This window comes from Jatropha curcas, chromosome 9 (assembly GCF_041381405.1).
Source record: "Jatropha curcas cultivar XTBG-Jc1 chromosome 9, XTBG_Jcur_1.0, whole genome shotgun sequence".
NCBI lineage: Eukaryota > Viridiplantae > Streptophyta > Magnoliopsida > Malpighiales > Euphorbiaceae > Jatropha > Jatropha curcas.
In genome coordinates, this window is record NC_143159.1 from 761,568 (window position 1) to 778,775 (window position 17,208).

The following is a 17,208-nucleotide window of genomic DNA, read 5'->3' on the forward strand; positions in this document are numbered from 1 at the left end:
ACAAAATAGAAAAGAAGAAAAAAGAAAAGGACTTTTGGTAAATGAAGAGCAGCCTATCTTATAGTTAAAGAGAGAAAAAAAAAAAAAATTAATAAAGGATAAAGAGATGTCATGTTATGTTATATAAGGACTTTAGCGTTCTCAATTGAAGTAGACAACAACAAGTGGATTAGTTTGAAATTCAAGAATATATTATCTTGGGAAAAGAATTTAGCAAGCACTTAACCGACCACCTGTACGCAAGTGTTCATCCAATGAACGTAACTTAAGAAAATGACAACATTCAAGTGAATTAATTCCCTTAATTTAATAATTAAGCCCTTAATACCCTCTTTCCTCCACATGAGAAGTACCGGAAACCTACCAGTCGCACATCTCTATACACTCTTAACGCTGAAGCTACTGCCACGTGGCCCTATAAAAAATTAAGTGGGGTCCTTCACCGCCCTTCCATATTAATCCTCTCGAAACCGACAGTTGAGGTCCCACCAGAGGACAACCCTTCACGTTCTCCTTACACGTGTCAGCGATATTAGTGGTCGCATGTACTGCACCTTAGTACAGCGTGTCTTTCATAACTTTTCTTCTTTTTTCTTTTCCTCTTTTGACTCTTTATTTACCTCTTCGCTCGAGTACCAAACAACAAAACCGTCGCTTTTTTGCTCTGCCAGCTGTATGATCTGACAAGTGGAAGACAAATGCAGCGAGTACACTAATTTTTGTACGCATTCGTCAGTACCATTTTTTGCAATTTCCTTTTTTTTCTAACGCATACGTCGGTTACAGAACCAGAAGCGAGATTAACTGGCTAAGTTAATCAGCTTTTATTATTTTTCTTAAATCTTAGCAGCGTCAGATCCGCGTTCAGTGATAGACTGATAGCTATAAAAACCACTGCTCTCACTGGAGAGAAAACCCATCACTTACTAATTTCACAAGCTTGTAATCTATTGTATCTTCTTAGTTTCGTTAAATCAAGTTGTTTATTTCAAGTGATAAGTTCAATTATGGCTGATCAGGAGCACCATCAGAAGAGTTATGAGCCCGAGACCACTGCAGTTGAGGCCACGGATCGTGGGTTGTTTGATTTCGGGAAGAAGAAAGAGGAAGAGAAGCCTCAAGAGGAGGTGATCGTTACAGAGTTTGAAGAGAAGGTTCAGGTCTCTGAACCAGAGGAGAAGAAGCATGGCATCTTGGAGAAGCTTCACCGATCAGGAAGCAGCTCTAGCTCTGTAAGTATAATTACTAATTTTCTATCTGCATCTCATGTATGTTAATTTATGACCGTTAACAATTGGAAGTTTTCTATTTTTAATGGAAATGATCATGGTTGATTTTCGAAGCTGCATGATGATGATCATTGATCAAGCACTAACAATGTAAACACTTGATGTGACACATGAACTTTAATATTATGCTATGATTCGTGTTTTGATGGAACTACACATAGTTTAAGGCTTGAAGTGGTACCTACTACCTACGTATAGATGTTTATGTACTGGTCCCATGTACTCGACCAGACATTCTTTCTCCTTTTCTGGATTTTTTTTTTTTTTAAAAGATTGGAAATTTGATTTAGGTAGTTACACAGATTAATCAATGAATGACTGTCTTTATCATCTAATCCAAGACTATATTATTTGTTATTGTCTGACACTCTGAACTCATTCCATATTTGGATATATATTTGAAAATAAATGTGCAGTCTAGCGATGAAGAGGAAGGAGAGGGAGAGGAAAAGAAGAAGAAAAAGAAAGAAAAGAAGGGACTGAAGGAGAAGATCAAGGAGAAACTATCAGGAGAGAAAGAAGAAAAAAAGGAAGAGGAGTCCACCGTTGTAGCTGTTGAGCAAGTAGTAGTCGAGACAGAGGCATCCGGCCAACAACCAGAAGAGAAGAAGGGTTTCCTTGACAAAATCAAAGAGAAACTGCCGGGACAACACAAGAAAGCTGAAGAGGTCACTCCACCACCACCTCCACCACCGCCTCCAGCCGAGCATGAGGCAACTAGCCACGAGGGAGAGGCTAAGGAGAAAAAGGGCATTTTTGAGAAGATCAAAGAGAAACTTCCCGGATACCATCCAAAAACAGAGGAAGAGAAGGAGAAAGAGAAAGATTAAGAAACCAGCAATAGTAAATGATGATTATGATTGCTTTGCTGTGTGCGTTGTAATGTTCATGATCGTGCGTTTGTTTAATTTGGATGTTCTTTTTCACCTTGGTTTATGTGTAAGTGCCTATGTGCTTGTGTGAAGTTTGTTTAGGGTTTAAAAAAATCTTATGGTTTAAGGAAGGAAAATTTTACAATTTCCTTTGTTTCTATGGATTTGAACAATTTTAATGAATTGATTATTTTCTTTGTTTGTACGTTTCTACTCCCTTATTTTCATACATTACAAAAAAAAAAAAAAAAAAATTTATTGTATGCTTATTAATGTTTGGTTTATTGAATACACTGCCACATTATAATGATATGTAGTTATATGTATAGGTCCCAATGGATCGACTTTCTTATCGGATAAGGAGTTGATGAATTATAATGAAAACGAAAGAAAGCTAATTAATTTCATATCTGACCTAATGTGGGGTCTTGAAGATGCGTGGCAGAGATTTTGTTAGAGTCGTACGAAGACTTCTCTGGAAAAATAGACAAAAATAGTAATTTGACGAGGACATGTGAGCTAATGAAGCTGCAGTGGAGAAATGCTCGAGAAGTTTCTTTGTGGGCATTGGGGTAATCCAGCAGTTCTTGTCTACCAATTTTTTATGACAATCCAAAAGATTGTGGAAAATGCAGTAGTGATACACATTTATCAGTTTTTTCCTTTTTCTTTCGGTTTCTTTAGGAAGAAATATTTCCAACCCTTTGTGACAAAAGAGAATGGTGGTCAGGTCACACCTAATTGCTCCCGAGAATCAAATGCAGTTTGAAGACTTTATTATATACTAATTTTAGATTAGAAGCTGATTTTCTTTTAAGACTTCAACTATGAAAAAAATAATCGGTTGGGAAAAGACTTTAGTGCTTTTTAACTTCAAAATAATATGACTCTTTCAAATTTCAGATATGATAAATTTTACAATTAGAATTAGATAAAATTATATATTACTAAAATAATTCTTGGGCCATTGTTCATTAAATCAAATCATATATTACATAAATCTAAATTATATATATATTATAATATAGTAATCCTTACATAAATATAAATTATTCATATTATAATAAAAACAATTAGTATACGATAGGGACTTCCTATTATCTATCAATACACCTAACCTATCCCCTGATGTTGTCCATTTTTGCAATTTCACTTTATTTTGATTTTTTTGTCAGTTTTGCCTAAATTTCGAATTATAGCAATAGCATCTTTAATATTAAAAATGAAATTACAAATAATGAAATATTTCTACTTTTTAAAAAAAATTAATAATAAAAATAAAATTTTAAATATTTTTTGAATATCAGATTATATTCACATCACAATTATAAATTTTGCATAAAGTACAAATGTGAATTTATGCATTTAGCTTAGAAGTTTTGCTTGCATATAATATAAAACCAACATGCTTGATGGTGACAAAAACATATTAATTTTACAAAAGTATACATTATTATTTAAATGATTTTTTTTAATGATTATTTTAATTTGCCTTCGGTCGGTAGAAGCCGCATTGTGCTCATGATAATAGACAAAAACACTCCTGAGACAATCTCCTGATACGAGTAACCCAAGAAGACATCCTTAATTAAGCTGCTAGATGGTGACTAACAACAAATCCGCTCACTGATGCATAACACCATGAAACTAACAATCTCTCTATATATAGTTATAACTTCTAATCAGTAATTACACAAAAATAATGATGGTGCTTGGTGGGACGCTTTTCCAAGACCCATATTTTCTATTACTGGTGCTTTCTGTAGCTGTTTCTTTTTCTTTTACAGGAACCAGTAATGGCGAGTACTTGATTGGCGTTGGAAGCTATGACATGACTGGACCTGCTGCTCAGGTTAACTTGATGGGCTATGCTAACATAGAGCAGAATGCCGCCGGTGTCCATTTCCGGCTAAGGGCTAGGACTTTTATTGTTGCAGAGAGTGCAAAAGGTGCAAGGTTTGCGTTCGTCAATCTTGACGCTGGGATGGCTTCACAACTAGTCACCATAAGGGTGCTTGAGAAACTGAGATCAAGGTATAGTGGATATAAGGCCCACAAAAGTAGCTAGCTAGCTGAAGGTGTTAATTCATTCTAGGCCAAAATTTAAAAAGAAAATCTAATTAATGGATGAAATATAAAAATTATTGGATAAACAACCTGATATTCTAATTAATTATTATCTTGTGGTTGATTTTTGCAGGTTTGGAAATTTGTATAGCGAAGAAAATCTGGCAATTAGTGGTATTCATACTCATGCAGGTCCTGGAGGATACTTGCAGTATCTACTTTATCATGTTACATCTCTAGGCTTTGTTCAGCAATCATTTGATGCCATCGTCAATGCAATTATACAAAGCATAGTTCAGGCTCACGAAAACCTAAAGCCTGGATCAATTTTCATCAATAAAGGTGAACATTTCATTTCATCTTAAATTGAAATAAGTAAAGATAAGGCCACTGGTTCAACTTTTCTCCATGACTCTGTATGTATTATTCTTGCTTAATTTTGCAGGGGATGTAGAGAATGCAGGAATAAACAGGAGTCCAAGTGCATATCTACTAAACCCAGAAGAGGAGAGAGCGCGATACTCATCTAATGTTGATAAAGAAATGACTCTTTTGAAGTTTGTAGACGGCGAAACTGGAAAAAGTATTGGAGCATTCAGTTGGTACGCTACTCATGGAACCTCCATGAGCAGAGATAATAAGCTAATTAGCGGAGACAACAAAGGTGCTGCTGCTAGATTCTTCGAGGACTGGTTCGCTTCTACCACCAAACCCAACACAACCTCAGTCACCAACTTCTCCACCGCATCAGGTACCAGACAATTAGAGCTTGTCCGGTGTTATTGTTTGAGTTTTAATAAAATATTAGTAGTACGTATAGTTTTCTCCTTGATGTAGATATTGATATGTTGATTGAGAAAGCGCAAAATATCAAGGCCACAGGAGGACAAACATGCGGTAAAACGACAAGTCAAGTTTTCAAGGTGAGGAAGAATAATGGCTCACTGTTCGTTGGGGCATTCTGTCAATCAAATGTTGGAGATGTGACCCCAAATGTTCTTGGAGCATTTTGCACTGACACAGGAAAACCCTGCGACTTCAATCATTCTTCATGCCATGGCGATGTTCGGCTTTGCTTGGGCCGTGGGCCTGGGTAATTAAATCTTGATACCATAATTGGGCTTTCTCTATTCATAAATGGGCCTAGATTCTAAATGTTTTGTTTAACAGATACCCAGATGAAATATTGAGCACGAAAATCATAGGGGAGAGGCAATTCAACAAGGCCGTTGATCTTTTCATGTCTGCGTCAGAGGAATTAAATGGGAAGATTGATTATCGGCATTTGTATCTAAACTTTACGGATCTTGAGGTGGATATAGATGGGAAGGGGAAAGTCAAGACTTGCCCTGCGGCCCTAGGCCCAGGATTTGCCGCTGGAACTACAGATGGACCTGGCATGTTTGGGTTTGAACAGGGAGATACAAATGTTAGCACCTTCTTATATGTACATTTCCCATTTTATTCTTCCATTCCATTCCTGAACTGGTCCATACTCACAGATAAACGAGCTCTGGCGGAAAGTAAGGGACTTGTTGCGAAAACCAAGCAAATATCAAGAACATTGCCAAAAACCAAAGAATGTTTTAATTTCTACAGGAGAAATGTTTGAACCTTATGCATGGGCGGTAAGACTGAAGAATCCCTCTTTAATGAGATATGCCTATATATCGCCAACATATACAATTTTGTAATTTATGATCGTTGTATTAACTGTGTTCATTCCAGAATTTTTGTGATCATAATTTTGATTTTGGCAAGTTTAATCACTAATATGTAACCTGTAATTTCCATGAATTAATGCAGCCAGCAATCCTTCCAATTCAAATACTGAGGGTAGGGAAACTGATCATACTTTCCGTACCAGGAGGTTTGTTTTCTTTCACTCGCTACAGTTTAATTTTTGGTTTGCAACTATTGATTGATTTAGTTACAATTGAAATATAACTGGTTCTATAAGTTGGTCAAACCAAGATGCATCAGTTCAATTCAATTCAATTCATTTTAAGTAGATTCGGAAGAATTTATGAGCTGACCTTGCTCATGCTCATGTAAGCCGTGTACTATAGAATTTGGAGGGGGCTTGAAGGTAGTCACCTTCTTGAGCTAACTACTACCTTCTAGATACACTCCAATATGCATTAATCTATGATACATATATATAAGCTAAAAACAAGTACCACAAGTAGTTAATTATAGGCCTTTGACATTGCAGAATTCACAACAATGGCTGGTCGGCGATTAAGGGAAGCAGTTAAGGAAACATTAATACGTAATGGAGGAGAGTTTGATAATGACACACACATTGTAATAGCTGGCCTCACAAACACCTATTCGCAGTATGTTGCAACGACTGAAGAATATGGGCAACAGAGATATGAGGTATATAGTGGTCAGGCATGAACCCTTCTATGAACACGAACCCTATACTTCTGTTCCAACCCCTCTCATCTAATAAGAATTAAGGTTAGTTTAGTTAAGGTTTAGTTAGGATAAGCTTCAAGTCTAAAACTAGATCTCCAAGTCATTGGTCCAAAATGGAAACTTATGAGTTGCCTATTCCACCTATTCTTTTACTCGATAATAGACAATGGAATTTTGCAGGCAGCTTCGACGCTCTATGGTCCTCATACGCTGTCAGCATATATTCAGGAATTCAACAGACTGGCAGAAGCAATGGCAAGGGGAGAACAGCTTATAAAAACAGACTTGGTACCACCAGATCTTTCTTCTAAACAACTCAGACTCTTACTTGACCCTTGGATAGACACACCTCCCAAGGGCATAAAGTTTGGTGATGTAAAACAAGATGTCTCTCAACCTAAAGAAGGCTCGTTCAAGAAGGGAGATAGACCGAGTGCCACATTTTGGAGTGGTAACCCGAGGTTTGATCTATTAACAGAAGGTACATTTGCTGTTGTAGAGAAGCTTCAAGGAGAGCGGTGGATTCCAGTTTATGATGATGATGATTTCAGCCTGTATTTCAAGTGGCGATTGGATGATGGTACCTTGTCTAGCATAGCGACAATTGAATGGGAGGTGCCAAAGGAGGCTACCTCAGGAGTTTACCGGCTAAGGCACTTTGGGTCATTTAAGAAAACAGCAGACTCCCACATTGAATATTTCACTGGTACATCTAGTGCATTTACAGTATCTTAGAGGCAATCCATATCCAATACATGTATTTCTAATTGAAAATAATATAAAGTTTTTGTATTGATTACGTGTTTTCATAAATTCAAGGACAGTGACCTGCATTTATTTATTTGAACATATGAAAAGTTTTCACGCGGAAGTTACAAGCTGACTTTGCTCATTGTGCATCCAAATCACACATCGGAGACACTTTCCTTGAATGAGCAAATCAAAGGCTTTGTTTATGTCTTCAAAATTCATCTCATGTGTGACAAACTCATCCAAATGCAATTCCTGAAGAAAAGGCATGTGCAAGTTCAAGCCCATAAAGTGTGAAGTCACTCGGATTTTATATGTGCAAACATGAAAATCACTTGGTAATCATAGCTACTCAAATGTCACTAAAGTAATCATGAAGAACAAACAAAAAGAACATCCTAAAAGTGATGCTGACAAGAAAACCAAAAGAGTGGAAAAACACCATACTTGCAAGCTCACCTTGTCCATATAACGTTTTAGGAGAGTTGGAATATCAGATTTAGCTTTGATTCCTCCAAAGAGGGATCCAGTAAGGATTTTCCCATGATGGAGGACGTCAAAAGAGCTAAGGCTCAACTTTGCCCCTGGTTTGTCCACTCCTAGGACGATTGTCTTTCCCCAACCCTGAATTACACAGAAAAAGTCTTGCATATGATAAGGTCATCCACAGAAAACACAGCAATATACACAAAGAACTTGTCTTTATTTCTACACCAGTTCATCAGAGCTGAACCGTACCTAGAAATATAAATTCTAAAAAGACAAATCAGTAGGTTATATCATGGAAAAACAAACTAAAATGGTGTTTGGCAGAGAGTGACCTTCCGGCAGCAAGAATATGCTTCTTGGACCAAGGATGCCAAACCAATACATTCAAAGCAATAGTCTGCCCCTCCACCAGTCATCTCGTTTATCACCTGTTCATGAGGACAACGGGAGAGGGGAATCATGAACAAGTTATCCAAAAATAGAAGAGAAACTTAAAAGACATCGTTTTGTAGAACCTTTTGCCCAAAAAAAAAAAAAAAAAAAAAAAAAAAAGCCACCAAAAGATTAATGGTTGGGGTGTCCGGATCTCCCCATTCTGGATAGCCATAAGGCCACATTACCATGCAATTGAGTCGGTCAAAAAAAAAAAAATAACATGCTTCAGAAAAGCATCAAATAAAACTATCCTTTCCATACATCTTAATCTTGGCCTGCGAAATAACCATAACATTACTGAGAGACCCATTTAGGACACCAAAACTCATAGACTTCGACTGCTATTTTATATCAAGCTCATGGTTATGTATTGCTAGTACATAGCATAAATGAAGATAACAGATTGACAGGAAGACCTGGCTCACAGATTTGCTCCCACAATCGCCAGTATTCACAAAATCTGTGACTCCAAATTTTTTACCTGTGTGCAAAAAGAAAAGAAATAGCACAGAGAGAAAACATTAACAATTAAATACACAATCCAAACTTGACATAGTCAAAGACAAACAATTATTTTGCAACTAATATTAGTCTTTCATTTGGTCTTATGTTATCAGCACATACAAGCAACTACACACTGTTGGCATGGCATAGATCATATAATGAAGACACGCGGTGCTCATCCAGCTATTTTCATAGCAAAATTGATAATCTGCTGGGTAAATCCAAATTATCCCATACAAATGCTTACCAATTTCAAACTTATCTGGATTCATATCAATGCCGATAATTCTAGCAGCACCGCATAATCTTGCACCCTCTGCAACCTACACAACAACCAGTAACAATGAACATATTCCCATTGTCTGTATATATGTATGTGTGTGCAGGGGAGACATAGAAGTGAAAAGAATTCTTAGGAAGATCTTTCTAAGATCATACTGCCAAACCAATTGATCCCAATCCAAATATGGCAACAGTTGATCCTGACTCCACATTTGCAGTCCTCCAAGCAGCACCAACACCTGAAGCGTCCCATCCCAAAACCAAAACGCATACACATAAATAACACCAGTTCAAGGTTTGAATAAATTATACTATAAAATTTGCATGACAACCATTAGTGTACCTGACAAACTTGACATGAGATGGTTATAGGACTTCCATTTAAGGAAAATATGTGGAGAAAATCCTATACTGCTGGTACGTCATATACATATGAAAAGGAACGGTTTAAGGTGGCTAACCCTTCTAATGCCGTGAAATCAGTAACATATCCTCTTGATGACACCAAAATATACCAGAGATAACATAAAATATGCATAAGACTACATTTGACACCACCAGGTCATGGCTCGAGAATTAAATTTCTCTGTCCTAATAATTTCCAGCTATAATGATTTAATATAACATTTACAATGTAGTCAAGCATTCAAGAACAGTAGGATGGTTGCTGAATGCAATTCAAATTGCCAGAATTCTGAATGAATTGCAGCAAGCTTAAGTTCAGAAAATGTACTGGAACTTTAAGAATGAAATTAGATGAAATTAAGCTATAACAAAGTAATATGACTCGATGGACTTTGAAAGCCTGCCAACTGGAAACTCATTGGCTAATGTTAATGGTGAGCGGTAATTAAGGCATGATCAACTCTAACAAATGAAGCGCTATTACCAGTTGAAACTCCACAACTGAGGAGGCATGCTCTGTTTGGAGGGATTGAAGGGTCTATCTTCGTGAGATGGGCGATGTCTACTACAGTATACTCACTAAAACTGGACACAAAGAGGAAATGGTATAAAACCTCCCCATTTAGGTCTGTAAATCTGCTAGACTCGTATCTTGGCATCCATGGAGAGACCTTGAAAGGTAGTTTTGAACAAAGATTGCTCTTCTTTGATTTGCAGTCAATACATTCTCCACAATCTGACATAAACGTAGGTATGACTACATCGCCCTCCTTTACTTGATCTACATCCTCTCCCACACTTTCCACAACCCTATAACATGACAGCAAAATGCACAATGGCACAATCCATTAAAGAAAGTCAATTTAGTTAAAACTTCTGATGGCGTTGACAGTATGCTAAGGAGTAATCAATGAACTTTAGGCTTGACTTGTTATTAATCAATGATCAGCACCCCCACTGTTCTTTTCAGCATCTAATAAAAAAAAAAAAATTAGAAAAGAAACTAAGGGGACATTTAAATTTCATTGCCTAAATCTTACGGGAAACTAATTCGGGAAATTGTGCCGATAACTAACCAATATACGAATTCCCCTCTCCTAGTAAAATCCAATTTATCCCTTTTTTTAAAAAAAAATATTTGAAATCCTATTAAAGATAAAGATATTTTAAAAAGTATAACAACATTGATAGTCTTAATTAAAAAATTTTTAAGTCAAATATAACTTTTTATTAATTGGTTTTTTTCCCTTTTTAGTAATTTTGGAATTATAGATTTAATAATGTGATATATTACATTTTTTTTACTTTCCCATAGTTTAACCAAATGCAATCCTATTCAAAAAAAAATTTTAAAAAAAAACGCAATTATATTATTTTATTGTCACTCAAACAACATAATTAAATTTTCCTATAATTATTCCTCAAAAAAAAAAAAAAAAAAAAAACCCATAATTATTTCCTAAATATCTACTCCATTAGGAAAGTAATTTTCAGTTCTGGTAACCGAACACCAAAAGTCAAACAATATGATTTATTTATTTCTTCGTCCGTCAAACAGCACCACTCTTCGACTATGAACAATTATTCTTTGATAACTATGAAATATCGAATTATCAATTTTGGTGCAGTTAGAATTATAGATAACATATACGTGACTCCTCAACTCCAAGAAAAAGAAATAACTATCGATCATCAAAACACTTAGCCTGCACTCAAAAGATAACAAAAAGGCTCTTGAGACACCGGAGAAGAGAATAGATGTTGCTCTTGATTATTTGCATTTCTGCAAGAATTTTCTCGCCAGCCATATTATATCTTATTAAACTGGTGTGTGCTGTTGGTTCCAATTGTTAGCGTTGACACAATCCGATGAAGAGCAAACAAGAGCATTTTGCTCTCAAAATGCGGAGCATTTTTGGAAAGAGGTAAATAAGCAATATTAGCAGCTTACCCTATAGCTTCATGGCCCAAAATTCTCGGGAAAACAGCAGGAAAATCCTGGAAGATTTAAGGAAAAAACAATTAAAAGGAGTAACGTCTTCTATCACCAGAAATTTAAGGGACAGAGTTAGAAACGAGACCTTCAGTTTCCAGAAAATGATATCGCTATGACAGAGAGAAGTGCATATAATCCGAATCCGAACTTCATGACGATTTGGCGGAGCCACCAGTATCTCCTCTATTACCAGAGGCTCTCCTGGTTTGCGACAAATCGCCGCTGCAATTTGTGCGATACGTAAATATTTATATACCAAAAGAAATGTTAATAGAACTTATTTGAATTTTTCATTAAAAAAATGTCAATGGAACCAGATCTATCTATATTTTGAAAAATGAAAATGATGTTGTAGAATATACCTTTGCATCGAATTGGATTCCCAGAAATAGGTGATTTGTCGCCAGCCATTTGCAAGCGAGATTGAAGCAGTGTTGCTTTCCCCGCTGTCTTTTGACAAGTTGGAGACAAGTGAGCGCACTTGGTACAGAGGGTCAGAGGGAAATATAGTTGTTTGCTTTATACTGGTTTCATGTGTCAACACCAAAGAGTTCATTCGTTGCTATATATATTTCAAAAAGAAGTGGAGTCTCGTACGCCGCCGGGAGGTGTAGTGGAGAGTAATATTAATACATTTTTTTTCTAATTTTATCCAAGTGTAATATATTTTTATGTTTACATTTATTTTTTTTTATCATTATTATTAATAATCTGTATTGATTTTGTAGCGAAATTAAATGAAAAAATTTTAATTTTAAAAAGACAATTTAGGTATTATGACTATATATTTTTAGGAAATAAATACATTCCACTAATTATTTTCTTAATTTTTGTGAAAAAATAAAATGTTATGGAACAAAACTATATATACATAAGTTACTAAAAAAATACAAAATTATTAGTTTTTTTTCCTAATATATACTTAAAAATACTATCATTTCAAAAAATTATTTTTAATTAATTTGAGAAATAAAGTGGATATCATTACTGGTGTAGATAGAAGTATCTTACCTTTCGATTTATGTTTTTTTCCCCGATAAAAGTAGATCCAGATTTCAAGAAAAACTAGTAACTTACGTCATACAAATGCTAACAATACATATATCTAGACTTGGCCATATTACGGTCCGGGAACCGGAACTGTCGGTTCGAACCGGCCCGGAACCGTAACGGAACCGGTGAGAACCGAAACCGAAACCGAAAAAATCCGGTTCGGTTCCGGTTTCAGCAAATAAGGAACTAGAACCGGCGGTTCCAGAGAACCGGTCGGAACCGGAGTGGAACCGTCGGTTCTCCGTTCGGTTAGAACCGCCGGTTCGAACTGATACGAACCGACGGTTCTAGCCGTTGTAACTGTCAGAAACTGCAGTTTTTTTTTTTAAATGTGTTGTGAAATGTCTTAATTACCCCTCCCAACAGCCATAAACGGCTACATAATGGCTAGTTTCAAGGGTATTTTTGGAAAAATGAATTTTTGGATTTATTATAAATATCTCATTTTATTTACAAATTCATTACAAAAAAATCTCAACTCTCTCTACAATATACTACACTCTCTACTTACTGTCTCTACAATATACTACACTTTACTCTATATTATTCATTTATTCTTCTCTACTTTACAATCTCTCTTATTAAGTAATTATTCTCTCTAACTTTTTTTATTCAATTTTCCAAATTATATTTTATTATCATATAATGGCAAGTGGAGGAAACTCAAATTCGGGTAAGGGCAAGGGAAAAATTGGAGAATCATCTATCCCTACAAACGACATCCATGATATGATTCCCGACCAATTTAATTTTGAGGGTTTTCCAAATGAAAAATTGGATATTCCAACTCAAGAATCTGAATTTAATGAGCAATTTCAAGAAGATGAAGAGCAAGAGCAAGAGCAACGAGCAAAAATTGTTACAAAAGCAAGACAAAATTCCGACATATTTTCCATTCATTTCACAAAAAAATTCAAAGGTGAGAAAATGTACGTTGTAATTTGCAATTATTGTGGAAAATCTTATAAATTTAAACAAGCAGGCGGCTATGGATCATTTTGGAAGCATTTGGAGACAAAACATCCAACAAAAATAGGAGTTGATCGGTCTCAACAACAAATTTCCGGGTACGCTTCTAATCTTTTTTTATTTAAATATTCTGAAAAAATACAAAAAGAAGAATTAGCAAAAATGATTTCTATGGAACATTTATCTTTTAGTTTTGGTGAAAAAGTAGGTTTTAATAATTATTGTCAAAAAGCTTTAAATCCTTCTGCTAAAAGAGTACCAAGAAATACTGTAAAACGAACTATTATTTCTTTATATAATAAAGGAAAAAAAAAAGTTAGAGCTTTTATTTTCTCAATTGAAAATTCGTGTTTCAATTTGTTGTGATGTTTGGAGTGATAATTGGCAAATGCATTCTTATATGGGTATTACATGTCATTGGATTGATGATGATTGGAAAATTCAAAAAAGAATTATTGGTTTTCGTATTTTTGATGATAAACATACTGCAAATAATATTTATAGAGTAATTGTTTCAATTTTAGATGAATATGAGTTGACGAAAAAATTTTTTCAATTTCATTTGATAATGCTCCTGCAAATACTAGATCAATTATTGAACTTAAAAAAATTTGTGAACCAAATATTGGTGGTAAATTTTTTCATATAAGATGTGTATGTCATGTTTTAAATTTATGTGTACAAGATGGTTTAAAAATTCTTGATTCTTTTATTTCTCCAATTAAAAAAGCTATTTCATATTTATGGACACATCCCCAAGTGATGAAAAATTGGGCTAAATTTTGTAAAGAAAATAATAAAAGACCAAAACGTTTTCCAAGGGATGTTTCAACTCGTTGGAATTCAACATATGAATTACTAAACGAGTCTTTTTCTTATAAAGAATTATTATGCTTTTTTGTTATTAATAATATTGAGAATATTAATATATATCCACAAAATTGGGAGATTTGTGCAAAAATTTTATATATTTTAAAAATTTTTAATGATGCTACCTATAAATTTAGTGGGGTTTATTATCCCACATCTAATTTATTTTTACCTATGTGTATTAATATTGTTACTGCACTCCAAGAATTTCAAAATGATGATTTATTAAAAAATTGTATTTTTTCAATGAAAAAAATGTTTATCTTATTTTAAAAATATACCACATCTTTATCTTGTTGCTATTGTATTTGATCTTAGATGTAGAATGGATGTTTTATGTGATTATTTGACTATTTATTATGATGTATTAAATCTTGATGTAGAAGATAATGTTAATATAAATGTAGTAATGCATGGAGTTAAACAAAATATTATGCAATTATATAATGAATTTGTTCAAGTTTCTAGTTCATCTACTTCTACTTCTTCTCAATCTAATATTCCACAATTTTCAACACAAAGGGTAAGTGGTGTTGGTGTTGCTCAACAAGTTTTACTACAAAGACAAAAAAGAATAGGGGAATCCAGTTCTATTTCTGAGTTTGATAATTATCTAACAACTTCTTTTGAGTTTGGTGATGATTATGCAGATACTGATTTTCTAATTTTAGATTGGTGGAGTCGTCACGCAAATACTTTTCCAATTCTTTCTTTACTTGCAAGACAAATTTTAGCAGCTCCGGTCTCCACTGTTGCGGTTGAACAAGCTTTTAGTCAAGGAGGAAACATACTTGATGCAACATGATCTCGTATGACACCCGATTCACTAGAAGCACAAGCATGCGTGGATGATTGGACCAAGGCCGAACTAAGAGCCCAAGAAAATCCAAAAGAAAATGAAGATTTATTTGATTTATACAATGAGTCCTCAACGGGAACATCAACCGGTGGTGCAAATAGCGATTAAGGTAAAAAGGGTGAAATTGATATAAGGTAAGTAAGAACTACGTGGGCTTTGATTCCTCTAAACCCCAAGAGGATACGTAGGCAACTTAATTTTTTTTTTTTAAACAAAAAAAAAATTAAGTTCAAGCCCATTTTTTTTTAAAATTATGTTCAAACTTTAAAAAAAAAAAATTCAGTTCAAATTTTTTTTTTTAAATAATTATGTTCAACACTCAACAATTCAAGTCTTTAAAAAAATAAATTTAATTGAAGTATTTTTTTAATTTTTTAGGTGTATTTTTTAATTTTTTATGTTCAAATAATTTTTATTAAACCGGTCTTCAAAATTTAAAATTTTTTAGGTGTATTTTTTAATTTTTTATGTTCAAATAAATTTTTTTTAACCGGTCTTCAAATTTTAAAATTTTTTAAGTGTATTTTTTAATTTTTTATGTTCAAATAATTTTTTTTTAAACCGGCATTCAAAATTTAAAATTTAAAATTATGCGATTCGCTGGAAAACCAATCGGAACCGTCGGTTTTGTAATCGGATCGAAACCGGAACAGGACGGTTTCAAACCGGAACCGGACCTTTTTGGTTCGGTTCCAGTTCCAGTTTTTCTGGAACCGGAACCGCCGGTTCCGGGACCGTGGCCAAGTCTACATATATCGAAACACTGCCAAAGAGAAAAGCATGAAGGGTCTTTGCAGTACATTGCAGGCCATTTAACTAAACAGACAATACTGAAATTGACTTTTCTTCGTTAATTCATAATCTGTAAGTGTTATTTCAAATTTCAGTTAAACGAAAAAAATTGTCATTATCTTGAAATTGGAAAATTTTCTTTCTTTCTTTCTTTTTTTTAGCACTGCAATGTTCTCAGCAAAAAGAAAAGAAAGAAAGAAAACAAAATAATTTTTCGTCATTGCCGATCTCAATCACACTTATTATTATGTTCATGTTTGACATTTTCTTAAAATTGCAGTTTTTATTGTTATGCAATCGTTCACTTTTCAGAAAAGCAGTGGCCTAAGGCCTTGAGGATCTGTTTAATCAGTATGTCGTAACTTCTAAATTTGAAATGCCATCTCAAAGGAAAATTCAAAACGTGAAATCATCCGTTAGCTTGAATTGAGATTTTATTTCACTTTTGTAATAATTTTTATATGGTTAAATATGTAAATTTATTCCTGCATTGAAAACAAAAATATGATACTTTAAACCTTGGGAGATTTTATGTTATTTATGAAGTAATCAAATTTGGTAATATCACATATTTCTCTACATTAATTAGCATTGACGATACAATTTTTAGATTTTTTTTGCTTTATATGCTAAATAATGATCCTTAAATAGTCAAATCAAGAGCGACAAATACTCGATATTAATTTATACTTATTGTTCATACTTATGATTTACTATTTTCCAATAATAAATTTAAATTTAAATTTAAATATTAATGCTTAACAATATTTGTGTTTATTGAGTAATTAATTACATTTCATCGTTTTTTTTTTGTTTTAATACTATATATGAATATTAATCATCATCGTGATAATTTAATTTAAATTACCAGTCATTTAATGTTATAATTAATTATAATATTATGGTTATAATCAAGTTCAAAAATCAGTCCTTTTCATATAAATTATAAAATATTTGATATTTTATTAAGGTTTAACAATTTTCATTGGTGTCTCTATAATCCAAAAAGTAAAATTTTCATTGTAATAATAAATATAATTGTCTGAACAATTTTACAAATGTATGAAAGATAAATAACATGTTACATGGATAGTAAGATATTAAATATCATTACAAGTTATGGAACATTAAATATAAAATAAGATTTTTAAT

At 33.8% G+C, this 17,208-nt stretch overlaps 3 protein-coding genes across 6 annotated transcripts; 2 read left to right on the forward strand and 1 right to left on the reverse strand.

The window, feature by feature from the left end:
• The first annotated feature begins 845 nt into the window (after window positions 1–845).
• LOC105635261 (uncharacterized) lies at window positions 846–2,366 on the forward strand. The gene is made up of 2 exons (XM_012218297.3): window positions 846–1,232; window positions 1,706–2,366. Exons 1-2 carry the CDS (start codon window positions 1,008–1,010, stop codon window positions 2,117–2,119), a joined length of 639 nt encoding a protein of 212 aa, XP_012073687.1. The 5' UTR covers window positions 846–1,007; the 3' UTR covers window positions 2,120–2,366.
• A 1,267-nt stretch (window positions 2,367–3,633) lies between these two features.
• On the forward strand, window positions 3,634–7,523 carry LOC105635407 (neutral ceramidase 2). Of its 4 annotated transcripts, none has more exons than XM_089725595.1 (9): window positions 3,634–4,195; window positions 4,362–4,570; window positions 4,674–5,038; window positions 5,086–5,321; window positions 5,399–5,657; window positions 5,731–5,856; window positions 6,035–6,098; window positions 6,444–6,610; window positions 6,833–7,523. In XM_089725595.1, exons 1-9 carry the CDS (start codon window positions 3,864–3,866, stop codon window positions 7,385–7,387), a joined length of 2,313 nt encoding a protein of 770 aa, XP_089581721.1. In that variant the 5' UTR covers window positions 3,634–3,863; the 3' UTR covers window positions 7,388–7,523. The 4 variants fall into 4 exon arrangements, with proteins under 4 accessions (XP_089581721.1, XP_089581722.1, XP_020535441.1 ...); XM_089725596.1 differs by having other exon boundaries at window positions 4,674–5,004; window positions 5,049–5,321; XM_020679782.3 differs by having other exon boundaries at window positions 3,635–4,195; window positions 4,674–4,979; window positions 5,090–5,321.
• Window positions 7,413–12,065, reverse strand: LOC105635262 (Zinc-binding alcohol dehydrogenase family protein). Its single transcript, XM_012218299.4, has 10 exons — window positions 11,876–12,065; window positions 11,599–11,735; window positions 11,469–11,515; window positions 10,002–10,327; window positions 9,269–9,351; window positions 9,078–9,153; window positions 8,743–8,807; window positions 8,224–8,319; window positions 7,862–8,026; window positions 7,413–7,657 (listed from the first exon to the last, which is right to left on the reverse strand). Exons 1-10 carry the CDS (start codon window positions 11,922–11,924, stop codon window positions 7,514–7,516), a joined length of 1,188 nt encoding a protein of 395 aa, XP_012073689.1. The 5' UTR covers window positions 11,925–12,065; the 3' UTR covers window positions 7,413–7,513.
• Between the last annotated feature and the right edge of the window lie 5,143 nt (window positions 12,066–17,208).

Coding starts and splice junctions, on each gene's coding strand:
- LOC105635407 (XM_089725596.1), top strand. CDS start 3,864: ATGATGGTGCTTGGTGGGACGCTTTTCCAAGACCCATATTTTCTATTA. Junction 4,571..4,673: donor ATCAATTTTCATCAATAAAG/GTGAACATTTCA, acceptor TTAATTTTGCAG/GGGATGTAGAGAATGCAGGA. Junction 5,658..5,730: donor TTGAACAGGGAGATACAAAT/GTTAGCACCTTC, acceptor CCATACTCACAG/ATAAACGAGCTCTGGCGGAA.
- LOC105635262 (XM_012218299.4), bottom strand. CDS start 11,924: ATGGCTGGCGACAAATCACCTATTTCTGGGAATCCAATTCGATGCAAA. Junction 11,516..11,598: donor TCATTTTCTGGAAACTGAAG/GTCTCGTTTCTA, acceptor TAAATCTTCCAG/GATTTTCCTGCTGTTTTCCC. Junction 9,154..9,268: donor TGGGATCAATTGGTTTGGCA/GTATGATCTTAG, acceptor GTTGTTGTGTAG/GTTGCAGAGGGTGCAAGATT.
- LOC105635261 (XM_012218297.3), top strand. CDS start 1,008: ATGGCTGATCAGGAGCACCATCAGAAGAGTTATGAGCCCGAGACCACT. Junction 1,233..1,705: donor CAGGAAGCAGCTCTAGCTCT/GTAAGTATAATT, acceptor ATAAATGTGCAG/TCTAGCGATGAAGAGGAAGG.